This window comes from Procambarus clarkii, chromosome 21 (genome assembly GCF_040958095.1).
Source record: "Procambarus clarkii isolate CNS0578487 chromosome 21, FALCON_Pclarkii_2.0, whole genome shotgun sequence".
Lineage (NCBI taxonomy): Eukaryota > Metazoa > Arthropoda > Malacostraca > Decapoda > Cambaridae > Procambarus > Procambarus clarkii.
In genome coordinates, this window is record NC_091170.1 from 34,206,504 (window position 1) to 34,221,130 (window position 14,627).

The 14,627-nt window shown below is 42.2% G+C and overlaps 1 protein-coding gene across 1 annotated transcript in view; it reads left to right on the forward strand.

Annotated features, from left to right (window-relative positions):
- The first annotated feature begins 154 nt into the window (after positions 1-154).
- Positions 155-14,627, forward strand: part of LOC138367248 (fap1 adhesin-like) — a 57,365-nt gene continuing 42,892 nt past the window's right edge. The window contains exon 1 of the mRNA XM_069328659.1: positions 155-193. Coding sequence (XP_069184760.1) covers positions 155-193 — 39 coding nt within the window. The remainder of the gene's footprint in view (positions 194-14,627) is intronic.

Genomic DNA, 14,627 nt, shown 5'->3' on the forward strand with positions numbered 1-14,627 from the left:
TCCCAATTTCGTTGGGGGAACTCTTTCGTTCCCACCCGAGTTCGAATCGTTCATCTCACTCAAGGGGGCCAAAAGACCCTTCGCAACATACCAATTTCCTATGTTGCCATGCTGGCTGGAGCGGTATGTTGCATATGTCGGCGTGTTTTCGAAGATGGCGGAGTGTAATGTGTTGTTGTTGGCTGATGACTTGGTTTGTTTGATGCCGCTGGCGAGAAACGATGGGCAGAGTTTCTTTCACCCTGATGGCCCTGTTACCTAGCAGTAAATAGGTACCTGGGAGTTAGTCAGCTATCACGGGCTGCTTCCTGGGGTGGAGGCCTGGTCGAGGACCGGGCTGCGGGGACACTAAAGCCTCGAAATCATCTCAAGATGCCTCGCCCATGTCCAGTCTTCTGATGTCGCTGTGTTTGTCGTGGGTGATTATGGTGTTTGTCAGCACGTCTCTGGTTATGTGTATGGCGATTAAGAGAGGGATTCATACAGACTCATACAGACTCACAGACTCACAGATTCATACAGACTCACTCGGGTAACTACGGGTAACCCCATAGTTACCCAGGTGTGTGTGTGTCTATTATAGCATACTAGTGATTGTTTCTTTGTCTATCTATAAAGTTGGCCTGAAACTTAGTCCAAAGTATATATATATATATATATATATATATATATATATATATATATATATATATATATATATATATATATATATATATATATATATATGTCGTACCTAGTAGCCAGAACGCACTTCTCAGCCTACTATGCAAGGCCCGATTTGCCTAATAAACCAAGTTTTCCTGAATTAATATATTTTCTCAAATTTTTTTCTTATGAAATGATAAAGCTACCCATTTCATTATGTACTAGGTCAATTTTTTTTTATTGGAGTTAAAATTAACGTAGATATATGACCGAACCTATCCAACCCTACCTAACCTAACCAAACCTATCTTTATAGGTTATGTTAGGTTAGGTAGCCGAAAAAGTTAGGTTAGGTTAGGTTAGGTAGGTTAGGTAGTCGAAAAACAATTAATTCAAGAAAACTTGGCTTATTAGGCAAATCGGGCCTTACACAGTAGGCCGAGAAGTGCGTTCTGGCTACTAGGTACGACATATATATATATATACATATAACAGTGTCAGACTACGGAGGAAGAATTGAAACACGAATTTCCCTAAGTACTTTCGTATATTAATACATCTTCAGAAGGCAAGATGAAGATGTATTTGATATACGAAAGTACGTAAGGAAATTTCTGTCTTCAATTCTTTCAATTCAATATATATATATATATATATATATATATATATATATATATATATATATATATATATATATATATATATATATATATATATATATATATATGTATATATAATATCTTCCCGCGTATGCTTTTCTCTTGAGGTGTGAGAAGAGAATACATGGGACCCGGGGGAGAGACGTGAGGCTCCTGAGTACGAACTTTGTATACAGTATTCTACTAAATATTGTGTTCTTCTCAAGATTATTACAACATTGTTTACATACAAACTACAAAGTTATTAATCATAGGTTACAGAGCTCCTTAAACTCCTCGGGTGCTGTGCAAAGGTTACTGGCAGTTCTTGGCTATTTTGTTATTTCGAAAATGCCTACAATGAGAAATGATTGAGAAAGGTCTTGCCACAAATACCTCAGTCACTAATTGTCTCTAAAAAAACAATCATATTGAAATTGTACTGATGGCCCAGTTCTCTGTACTTTCGGGTGTTGGCTGGTTCCCCGTGAGTGATACACGTGTGAAGTCTCCCACTGAATGGCAACCGTTCTTCCATGTGTGTGTGTATACACTGAGCTACGACCAACGACCACAACTACCACCATCTGTTGCTATATATTTATAAAGTGATCGCCCGCGTGGACAGAAGGCCGCGTCCAATCACGTTCTGCGTTCCTAATTATACAAACGAGTCTCACCTAAATCATCTTAATTCTAATCTTCAACTTGGCTACACACGTGGGCTCGTAGGTCTTCACTCCCACTTCCTCGAACAACGTGGTTCAGCCAGCCGGCAAAGGAGATGAAATAGCTAGCGTGTTATTTTTGTAAAAATAGCTGCCACGACCATCTGGGCCGTGTCCATATTGCCTCCATGTGCAAATCTCCCCCCCATGTGTCACTCCCGTACTGGCGCGCAAATTGGCGCAGTGGTATAAACAACATGTGGTTGTGCTCGCCTCTCTGCCGGGATGTCTGGTTCGCTTGCATGCATATATCCCCCTCTCCCTCCCTGTCTCTCCACGCCAGATATCACAACCACGCCAGATAACACAACAACGCTAAATATCACAACCGCGCTAGATATCACGACCACGCCAGATATCACAACCGCGCTAGATATCACAATCCACCAAGGAAAGTTGTGGGAGTCTAACCATATTTGTCAAGCTTCCAACTTCAGATAGAGAGACAAGCATTTAGTTTTGTAGATATAGAAGTGCGCTTTGAGCCTAAGGGAGGGAATTATCAGGGGGAAGCGCCAAGACAATTCGACTATATATCACTCGAGTATATATATATATATATATATATATATATATATATATATATATATATATATATATATATATATATATATATATATATTGCACTGTTCAAGGTTCATCAGTTATGCCAAGTTTTACCTTTACGCCTTCAAGAACCTCTCATTTTTTGTCTACCATCTCTTTTAATTCTTAAAACTGCCTTCCTAGGAAAGATGCCTCTTCCTTAAGTGACTGAATTTCTTCTCCACTTGTGTTTCCCTCCTCCTCCCACTCTTCCTATTCCACATTGCCACTCACTAGTTCATCCATGCGTTCCCGAAGCTCTGCAATGCTAATGGTCTTTTCTTGCTCCATATTCATGCGTTGCTCTAACACCATAAAAACTCTTCCATATGGTTAGGTTGATATCCTTTGGGCCACTGCCTAGCTATCCTATTCATCCCTCCTAGCTGTTCCTGTGACTAGCAACACAGCAGGTACAGCAGCTGAGTGTGGCTTTGCCTTAATTGCATAACAACTCAGCCTCCCACGACACTTGATAGGCGTTGTGGTGGTTCCTGGTTAATATTGATGTAGCGGGGTAGGTGGTGAGTGTGTCCTCTTGCCGGCAACCAGGAGGCCTGGTCGACGACCGGGCCGCGGGGACGCTAAGCCCCGGAAGCACCTCAAGGTAACCTCAAGGTAAGGTTGCCCAACTGGTGAGGTCACGGTTGGTGGTCATCTATTTTGAGGTTATCTTGAGATGATTTCGGGGATTTTTAGTGTCCCCGCGGCCCGGTCCTCGACCAGGACTCCACCCCCAGGAAGCAGCCCGTGACAGCTGACTAACACCCAGGTACCTATTTTACTGCTAGGTAACAGGGGTAACTTCAGTTCAGGTCAGGTCAACTCGCCTCACCTTGTGGCACTAGTCACTTCACAATGCGTTACAACACTCTCTTTCAAATACGCTATTTCTGCTTGGTTTAACTTTATTATGGTTTTTGTTAGTGTGGCAGATACTCGTTCACTCGTATGTACTTTCTCCCTGCTATATTAACTGTTTATCCCTTGTAAGTAAATAGAAAACACTAGAGTTCCTCCCAGCCCTCAACCCCCCCCCCCCCTCCACAGGCCATGTAAAAACTGTGTGTGTGTATGTGTGTGTGTGTGTGTGTGTGTGTGTGTGTGTGTGTGTGTGTGTGTGTGTGTGTGTGTGTGTGTGTGTGTGTGTGTGTGTGATTGATTTCCCACTCACGAACATTTGTGTGTTTGTCGTATCCCTGCAAACACGTGTCCTCACAAAAAAACATATACGTACATAAAGACCATAACAGAAAAAAAATATGTCGCACATTAGTTGTCGCCCGTCGACCAACAAAAATTATGTAAAAGCGCGCTTGAACTATCCTAAAAAAATATATATAATATTCGAAAAGTTATCCACAACAGTGAACGGATCACCAACCACTGATCCAGTGTATGTGAGGGGAAGCTGCGACCACTTGCAACCACTGAGTCGTCAACAGTGGCAAATGTAACCCCCTCCCCCCCTGTAGCAGCTCACAAATCACTGAATGAGGTAATATAATCAGCAACAACCACTGAATCAAAAACACAGTGGTTGTTATCCTTCACGATCACATGGCAGTGGAAATTATAACACTCAACACCCACTGAATCAATCAGAGTTTGTTTACCTTTCATAACCACTGGATATGTCTCCAGGGGTAAATGCTCTTGTCTTAGAAAAACCACAAAACATCCTCTCAGATCTTTACGGGCTCACCATAGCCCGTGCTACATGGACACTTCGTCCTGAGTAGCTAAATCTTTAACAACAACAACAACCTCTCAGAGTGTTCAGAATCATTGAACAAGTTCAAGTATGTTTATTGAGATAAGAAAGAAATACATCTCAAAGGGATAGAGTAGCTTAGGCTATTTCTACCCCCCTAATCATTGAACATAAGTGCAATTGAACAAAAGAGAGTTTGTGTGTTCGTAGGGCTGTACCAGGTCAACATTCAGAGCGAGCACCTGTGAACATAAAGCTTTGCCAGATGAACATTCAGAATTCCTGGGAACATAGTGAATTACGAGATGAACATTCAGAGCTTCTGTGGACATCAAGCTTTACAATATGAACATTGAGAGTACCTATGACAACAAATGAAAAAAAAAGAAACACTGAAAGTTAATATGCAAATTTTCAATATGTGTGCAATATGCAAAATAATTATAATTTGAAATCACCTTCATGAAACAATAATTGTCATGGGAGCAGGTGTATTGGAAATGTTTAAACTGTTAACCAGGTGAAGTCTAATAAAGTTTAGTAGTGTTGACTTCTCTTTGTGTGGCCCTGACGATGTTTATATATCGTAGTGATGTTTACAACTTGGTGATGTTTACACTGGTGATGTTTACACTGGTGATGTTTACAGGCTGGTGAAACAGATTGTTGATATTTATAACTCGCAAATTATCTCATTTCTTTCCCCGGAATACCTGCACTTTTTACGGTTGTTAAAAGGATTTATTAATAATTTAATTAGACAACATACACTGCCATACCTGCCTTTCTTTTTTCCCTTTTATTTTGTGTATAAATGTCCAAGGTAAGGTTGAGTATACGACCAAGTTAGTATAAGCTACGAGTTCTACGAGCATAGTCCTGTCTATGGTGCAAGTCCTGTCAGTTTAAGTCGTAGTCCTGTCGAGTGATGCAAGCTCTGACAGCAGCTGGGACGGTAGTCCTCCTGTCTAAGAGAGCATCTGCTGATGCCTTGATTAGCAGTAATTAATTCCCGTCTGGCCTACCCCCTAATCTGATAACCTTTTCAGCAGGGAAAGTCGACAGCTCCGTCAGCATGCAATCTTGGCTAGTCAAGATGAGCTCAAATTAGCAAATGGATTAACAGGATATTCTTATGTTAGAGAATAATGTATTAAATGAAAATCCATATTGTTAAGGACAATCTTATATAGATGCTTGTATTCGTGACGGCCTGCAGAACTAGTTACTGAAATAAACCTGTTATATGTACATTGGCGCTTTCCTGAATTCAGTATTTTATCTGAGTTTTAGTTTGCTAAAGAAGAAGCAAACATATTACAAGCCGGTGTGTGTGTGTGTGGTGTCACATGGTGTGGATACAGTGAAAGGACACTGTATCCACACCATGTGACATCATATAAAACAGTGACAGGAAAATAATCTTTTTCACTTTCACTTTTTTATACTTTCAACTATTTCGACCGCGAACCAATTTAGATTTACGCAATCGCCTCACGACTCTGTGACGTATAACATGCGCAAAGGTATCATAGTGCTAGAACTCTCCTCTTATATAAACAGAAAATCTGATATATAATATTCTTACCTGTATGATCCTTACAAATATTCATACATGCATACATAAACTGTTCACGTGTGCATTTTAGTGACCTACTGAATTCAAACCTGCAAGATGACACAAAAAATATAAACTCTAAATAAACTGTGGTAAGTAAAATAAATGAGAAATGTGTAATTAGGTTTACCTATTCAGTGTGTTTAGTGGGCCTATTTCTTGTTGCTTATCCTGATGCAACCATGCTTGCAACGGGGATAAGGCAGCATCTGTGGTGAAGTTAAGGCGATATATCTAAAGATCAGATTGACAACATTCACTACCTTGAGGTGCTTCCTTGAGGTGCTTCCGGGGCTTAGTGTCCCCGCGGCCCGGTCGTCGACCAGGCCTCCTGGTTGCTGGGCTGATCAACCAAGCTGTTTATCACTCAGATCATTTATCAAGCAGTCAGCAGGCAGAGCATCACGGTGAATGAAAGCAATCATTCCAAGGTACGACATTATGTCTGCTGCCTCTCATATTTTCCTCACAACCCTCTACTGTATTTTACGGTATATTTACTGCACCTTCAGTTATAGCTCCTTTGCAGTTATGCCAGTTCAGGCATAATAGCAACTCTGATCCAATAGTGTGTGTGTAGGTAAGGTCATGTTGCCCGTAAATCATGCGAGATTTCCCCCCTTGAATGGGTATCTCACGGACACGGAGTTGCACGATTGCATATGTCACTTTATATATATATATATATATATATATATATATATATATATATATATATATATATATATATATATATGTATATATATATATATATACATATATATATATATATATATATATATATATATATATATATATATATATATATATATATATATATATATATATATATATATATTTGTGTGTGTGTGTGTGTGTTTGTGTGTGTGTGTGTGTGTTTGTGTGTGTGTAAGCATGAATAAACGTCACCCCATTACTCCAGTTCTTGGAAATTAATATTGCCAATTATTATACATTTATAGACACAATAAGTTGTTATGAAACACTCCCCCAACAATGGTATAAAATAAATATTGAGAAATTCTCGATGGAAATCTACCGTAGTAAAATAAGAACGACAACAGGAGAGGTACGGAGGGAAGCATAACAAGGTCTCTCCTTCATCCTCAAAGAGTCAACTTGGTGGAGTGGTCAAGGCTCTCTCGGGGGATACCATTGACCAAAAAGCAATATCCCTGAACGACAGCTTCGTGAATTGGTCCCATCTGTAAAACCCTCCCAGTGGTCAGAATACACGTCTGATATGACTCGCCATTTTTTTTTATGCAGAGATAATAATAGTGACCATTGAAGGCACTGATATCAAACATAGGCCTTTAAGAGAGAGAATATTTATTTGTTTCTATCTGTTCAACGTTTCAGGTCAGACGGTCGCGGTTAGCCTCATGAAACTTTGCATGGTGAACAGTGATTGTATGGCGAGTGTCATAGGATTAGTGGTTTGGGGTCGACTTCCCTGTTCGTCATTAATTAGGATTCACTCCAATTACGAGACAACAACTCCTATGAAGTCGGAAATGTGGGATGTGTTGACCATTCAGTATTTTCCAACTTATTCGACATCGATAACGTTGATTCGACGTCGATTTAATGTTACTCATGCATATTTTGCCCAATAGGAGAGGGAATGCGATGGATAAAGGGAGATAGAACAGGAGAAAGGAGGGACGCTGTAAGGGAGATTCTGAGGGAGGGACGGAAACTAAGAGGCTGAGAACGGGAGAGAAAGAAGGAGGAACAGAGGGAGGGAGGGAGAGAGAGAAAGAGAGGGAGACAAACGAACAGAGATCCAGGCTTCCCGGCTCCCCATTTAGTATATATATATATATATATATATATATATATATATATATATATATATATATATATATATATATATATATATATATATATATATATATATATATATATATATATATATATATAGGTTTTGTTCTATTCGTGACAGGTATCCTGTATAGTATGGATGGTTGGTAGTCAGCGATTGAACGTTATAAAATGAACGTTTGGCTAGGTATTCCTGTATACTGTGGGTGTTTGATAGCAGTCTGGGAGGGGTCCTGTTGAAGGCAGTTGTCCGTGGGGGGGGGGGAGGCTCCAGCACAATCTTCTTCCATCCTATATTAAATCCTCGCTCCTCCGTCAACTCCAATTCTTTACCTCTCTCTTCCTCTACCTTCGTCATTCCCCGTTCTCTCAACCACCTCTTCCATCACGTTCCCTCCCTCACCATCCATCAATCTCCACCTCCATCAACTTTCCCCCTCTATTAGCATTCACCCCTTATCCCACAACTCACATCACCCTCATCCATCAATTCCCCATCCCCTTCATCCATCAGCTACCCTTTTCAATAAACGGCCCATTTCTCTTCCCCATCCACTCTCCACTGCTCCTTCTACCTATTCTGCCAGCTCATAAAGTGAAGAGTTAGATTGAACTGAAGTACTATTGTAGAAGAGATATGGGGAGAGTTTTGATGTCATGAATCACAGGAGAATATCATGTTGGACCACACTGCATGATGAGACTAGACCTGCATCATGCCCTTGTACCTAGGACCACCACGGGGGCACTTATACCCTGGGTGAGGAAGCACAGGATTATCCTGGGGTGGATGAGGAGGTCTAGGACCACCACGGGGGCACTTATACCCTGGGTGAGGAAGCACAGGATTATCCTGGGGTGGATGAGGAGGTCTAGGACCACCACGGGGGCACTTATACCCTGGGTGAGGAAGCACAGGATTATCCTGGGGTGGATGAGGAGGTCTAGGACCACCACGGGGGCACTTATACCCTGGGTGAGGAAGCACAAGATTATCCTGGGGTGGATGAGGAGGTCTAGGACCACCACGGGGGCACATATACCCTGGGTGAGGAAGCACAGGATTATCCTGGGGTGGATGAGGAGGTCTAGGACCACCACGGGGGCACTTATACCCTGGGTGAGGAAGCACAAGATTATCCTGGGGTGGATGAAGAGGTCTAGGACCACCACGGGGGCACTTATACCCTGGGTGAGGAAGCACAAGATTATCCTGGGGTGGATGAGGAGGTCTAGGACCACCACGGGGGCACTTATACCCTGGGTGAGGAAGCACAGGATTATCCTGGGGTGGATGAGGAGGTCTAGGACCACCACGGGGGCACTTATACCCTGGGTGAGGAAGCACAGGATTATCCTGGGGTGGATGAGGAGGTCTAGGACCACCACGGGGGCACTTATACCCTGGGTGAGGAAGCACAAGATTATCCTGGGGTGGATGAGGGAGTCTTGGATAACGCCGGCCGAAGTATATCTTCAATTTTCTGCTCGGCAGCTACGCCCGTCATTCTCTTCACCCGCAGACACGCTGCCCGCAGAGATGTGGCCATAGCGTCCGCCTTTAATAACAAGAGCGAGTTAGGGGCGGCAGGCAGCAGAGTACCCGGGCGGGAGAAGATTACGGTGAACCCGCCCGTGGGGGAGAAGTAGAGGAGAGATCACACGTCCGAAGTGAACTAGAATAAAGGAAGAGAGAAGAAGAGCAGAAGGACAGGGTAAACCAGGTGGGTAGGGGAAGGAGGGACTGAAGAATAGGAGAGAAGATCAGGCAGGCAGGACGAACAGGGTTAGGGAGGAGGAAGAGGAGGAGGAGGAGAAGGAAGAGGAGGAGAAGGAAGAGGAGGAGAAGGAAGAGGAGGAGAAGGAAGAGGAGGAGAAGGAAGAGGTGCAAAACGAGTCCCTAGTGAGCCAGATTAAGGAAAGGGAAAGGGTAGAAAAGCCGAACACCACAGTGAAGCAAAGGACGAAAGAGGACAAAGAGAGACTGAGAGATGAGGGAAAGAGAAGAGGAGGAGGAGTGAGAGATCAGGGAAGGAAGATGAAGGGAACTATCAGGAGAAAGTACCAAGCCATTACGACTATATATTGCCCTGGGAAGGGGTTGGGATAAGGATTTAGGATGGGACGTGGGGGGGGGGGGCGGAAGGAATGGTGTCCAACCACTTTGACAGTCGGGGATTGAACGCCGACCTGCATGAAGCGAGACCGTCGCTCTACCGTCCACCCCCAAGTAGTAGTGAGAGTCCAAGGGAACGTGCGTGAGGTCCAAATATTAATTAATATTTCTCTCCGGTAAAGAAAATAAAGAACCGTAACATTATATTCCTCTCAGGTTGAACCCACTTAATAAATAAACAAACATACGACCTTTCTCTCAGACATCTGTGAACATTGAACTGGAACACCAGACACACACACACACACACATACACACACACACACACACACACACACACACACACACACACACACACACACACACACACACACACAAACACACACACAAACACACAAACACACAAACACACAATCCCACACTCACACTCACACATACACACACTTCACATTTAATAATCCCATAGCTGCCGACACGTGATGACATAGAACTATCTCCGCTTGAGCTGATAAGCTTGTTGAACTATACATCCTGTGTGCGAGTTCACGCACTCAACACTATTTATCATGCCCTTGATCCTTGCCATCCACTTACCAACCAAAATCGCTCCGCTAAGAACTGTTAATCTAGAGCGCACGCGAACCCGCAGTTAGTCTGAACGAATAGTAGCCTGTAGGCCTGTATCTCTAGCCTGACCTGTGAGCCTGTTGCCTGAGGAACCTGTGAAGGAGGAAGAGATAAGATGGACACGCTGTCTGGAGCTTGGGAGTGTGCTTCTGTCTGCCTGGAGTGACAGCTGCGGAACAAACTGAACATGCAGGCGATGAGTCACAATAACGTGGCTGAAGTATGTTGACCAGACCACACACTAGAAGTTGAAGGGACGACGACGTTTCGGTCCGTCCTGGACCATTCTCAAGTCGATTGTCATAAGGTCATCGATTGAATAAGGACAATCGACTTGAGAATGGTCCAGGACGGACCGAAACGTCGTCGTCCCTTCAACTTCTAGTGTGTGGTCTGGTCAACAAACTGAACATGCTGGAGAGCCACGAGGCGCCTGACCGTCTCATAGACGGAACTAATTGTGCAATGAAGCCTCAAGACTTTATTTAACTTCTGTAACATCACACCAGAGTCAGGAAGGCTGCTCTCCTAACTTCTTCCGACGCCCCACACCAGGTCAATATGATCTTCATCTCAGAACCTAAGTAAGATAAACAAACCAGAAACTCACCTCTCCACTTTCTCTCCTCACAAAGAACGTGTGAGTTATTTATCTCGTCAAATCGTCATGAGTATTACATTACTCTGGATATAGCTGTGAAATAAGGACAAAATGGGTTCAAGTTGACCAGACCACACACTAGAAGGTGAAGGGACGACGACGACGTTTCGGTCCGTCCTGGACCATTCTTAAGTATCGACCGTCATTTGACTTGAGAATGGTCCAGGACGGACCGAAACGTCGTCGTCCCTTCACCTTCTAGTGTGTGGTCTCGTCAACTTACTTTAGCCACGTCATTGTGACTCATCGCCTGCAAATGGGTTCAAGGTTCCACACAGTCAGCGCCATCTATGATACTGTCTACAACATCCGTAAACACAATCAAATAACTTTAATAACCCAAAAAATAATAATAATGGGCACAAGACCTTTGATAGTCTCTGGCACAGAGGTCTTAAGAACAAACCAGCAAACACCCAGTCCAAAACTGGTCCCAAATTCGTCTTATCAGAAATATCCACAAAAGCTACCAATATCATCCTATAATGTCAAATAAAATATATAAATAAACCCTGTAGATAGATAAATAGATAAAATAAAACGCTGAAATAGAGGTTTTCTCTCCGAAAAAAAAGGTAAGTATGGATCAAAATTTTTTTTGACAGCTTGAAGTTACCTACGTCATCGCTTAGCATTCGAGAAAATCAAACCTGACGATAAATGCAATGAAAACATGTTGCAATTGCAATATAAACCCAGGTAATGCACAGGTTTTGGCAGAAAACGAATTGCCACACGAGGGGATACTCCGGTATTCCGGGCCGTAAACTTGCCCGGGGAATTGTAGTTCTATCGTAAAATCGGCAGGTTTGTACCGAGTACTGCAATCACCCGACACCATACAACCTTACCCCCAACCATCTTCCTCCCTTAACTATCGCTGATGCTGGAAATGCAATTTAATCGTTGAAACGTAATGAAATTCTCGAACCCTGTGCGCTGGTCAGCAAGTGGAATGTATCGATATATGGTCAGTATGTAGAATGCACTGAAATAAGCAGTCAGCATGTAGAATGCACTGAAATAAACAGTCGGCATGTAGAATGCACTGAAATAAGCAGTCAGCATGTAGAATGCACTGAAATAAGCAGTCGACATGTAGAATGCACTGAAATAAGCAGTCAGCATGTAGAATGCACTGAAATAAGCAGTCAGCATGTAGAATGCACTGAAATAAGTAATCAGCATGTAGAACTGACTTAAAGAAGATATCATCAAAGTCACTAACAACCATTACTTAAAGAACAAACAGAAATAAGAGAATTTAAGTGTCAAGATATATAAAGAGTGGGCCAGGTATAACACACCAGGAGGCTGGGAGGCATACACAGTTACATCTTACTCACTTACTCTTACAACCCACACATCAGAAAATGAAGAAACGACGACGTTTCGGTCCGTCGTGGACCATTATCGAGTCGTGTGATGGAAAGAGTGTGTGGAAGGGATAAGCAATACGAGAGATGAGAGTGAGGCGAAAGGAGAGATGAATGAAAAAAGCAATATGAAGATCAGAATAACATGAAAGGTAAAAATATTCACTGATAGGTAAGCACTTATCCCAGTAAGAACATTTGAACCTAAGAGTTATGGAACGCTGTAACCCTAGAACCCTAGCAACCTAGCCAGGTGGCTAGGCTCATGACCATGTCATGGTGTAGTGGTGTAGGGTGCTTGAGAGTTCCAAGCGTGCTGGTTCGAATCTTCCTCCTCATGTCTCCTACTGATTTTCTCATTGATACATCACGTTAATGAGATATCATTGTGTAGCTATATATGTGCGTCAAGCTTGAATGGTCCCCAAGCTAACATGCATCAGAAAACTCTTGACCCCCTGAAGGATTCGAATCCGGTCAGCCAGGGGCCTCCAGGCCCCCCTTTTGGTAGTCCAGTTCTGTAACCACACAGCCACCGACTGTACAAAAAGTATTGGGAAGTCGTAAGACCAATATACCCAAACACCCGACAGCACTCGTGGCATTACTGGACACAGATATTTCATCAACTCACTTCAGCATGCTGAGGCCGCATGGGCAGCAAGTGTCCGTCAGGCGGGAATGATCCTGAAGTCATCAATGGTGGGGTAGATCTTAAAGGGTCATCACAGGAAGGTTTGAGGGACCTCTCCATGTGGCTCAACAAAATATTCCGACGATCTGGACTGTCTGTGGGTGCAGTCAAGTTCTGTGTTTTCCATGCACTTCACGAAATATTTTGGATTCCAAGTGGTAATAGAGAAAATTCTGGATGTGGTCCTAATGCATACTTGGAAATATTTCTGTACTCACGTGGTAGCAATAACTTTTTTATCAGTGGCTCCGGGAATTTTTTTTTTTTCATAGCAAAGGGGAAAAAATTGTCTTCACAGCCGCAGGAATTTTTTTCTCCGTATGCTCAGGAAAAAAACTATTTCTTATTCTACGAGGCAACAACAAAATGTTCTGGTTTCTCGATGACTGCAGGAAAACGCTATTGTTTCTATAGCTAATTGGAAAAGTTTTACCGTCCCCCTTGAATGTAAAATGTGTTTTGCATCCAGATGCGTACAGGGAAGACTTTCCTGATGTAATCGTGGCACCAGGAAAAGCTTTATATGACTCGTGTTTTCAGACAAAAAAAAATTGTAAAGAGCCCTTGTATCTGCAGCGAAAAGTTGAGTTGTTCCTATAACAGTAGACTCGCTTTGTTTGGTGTCCTTGTTGCTTCATTATAGACCATTCTGGTACATCAGTGATATCAGAAGAAATGTTTTAATGTCTCCCTCACTTTCTGACAAATTTAGTTGACACGAGTAGAAAATATACCCATATATATATATATATATATATATATATATATATATATATATATATATATATATATATATATATATATATATATATACATATATATATATATATATATATATATATATATATATATATATATATATATATATATACTCATATTTATAATGTTTATACCCAATTTATACTATTGGAAAACCGCATTCAGTTATCGTGTCAATGGAAAAAGATTGCGTGTCCACGTGATTTCACAGACAACATTTGATGCCCCATAACTTGAGAAGAAACATTGCGATGCTCTTGGGAACGCCTCGAGGCATTGTTTTGTCCCATATAGCATCAGGAAAAACATAGTGTTCACATTTCTTAAGGAAGAAAAGTTATGTTTCTTTTCTTGAAACGTTCTGTTACCCCCTCAAAGTCCTTGATAAATTGCTTCTTGAATGTCCTCAGTTCCAGAACCTGTTTTTCTGTTTATGTCTAGTGGCTTTATAAACATGAGGTTCTGGCGTTTCTCTGGCTACAGGGGAAAGGTTGTGGATTCCCAATTGGCCGCAAGAACCGTTCTTGAACCACAATAGATGTACTCACCAACTCCCTTTCCATCCATCCTTTCCACGCAGCCATTGTGATTTTCACGTGACTAACAGAAAAGTCATGATATCCCAGTGATTTAATCAGT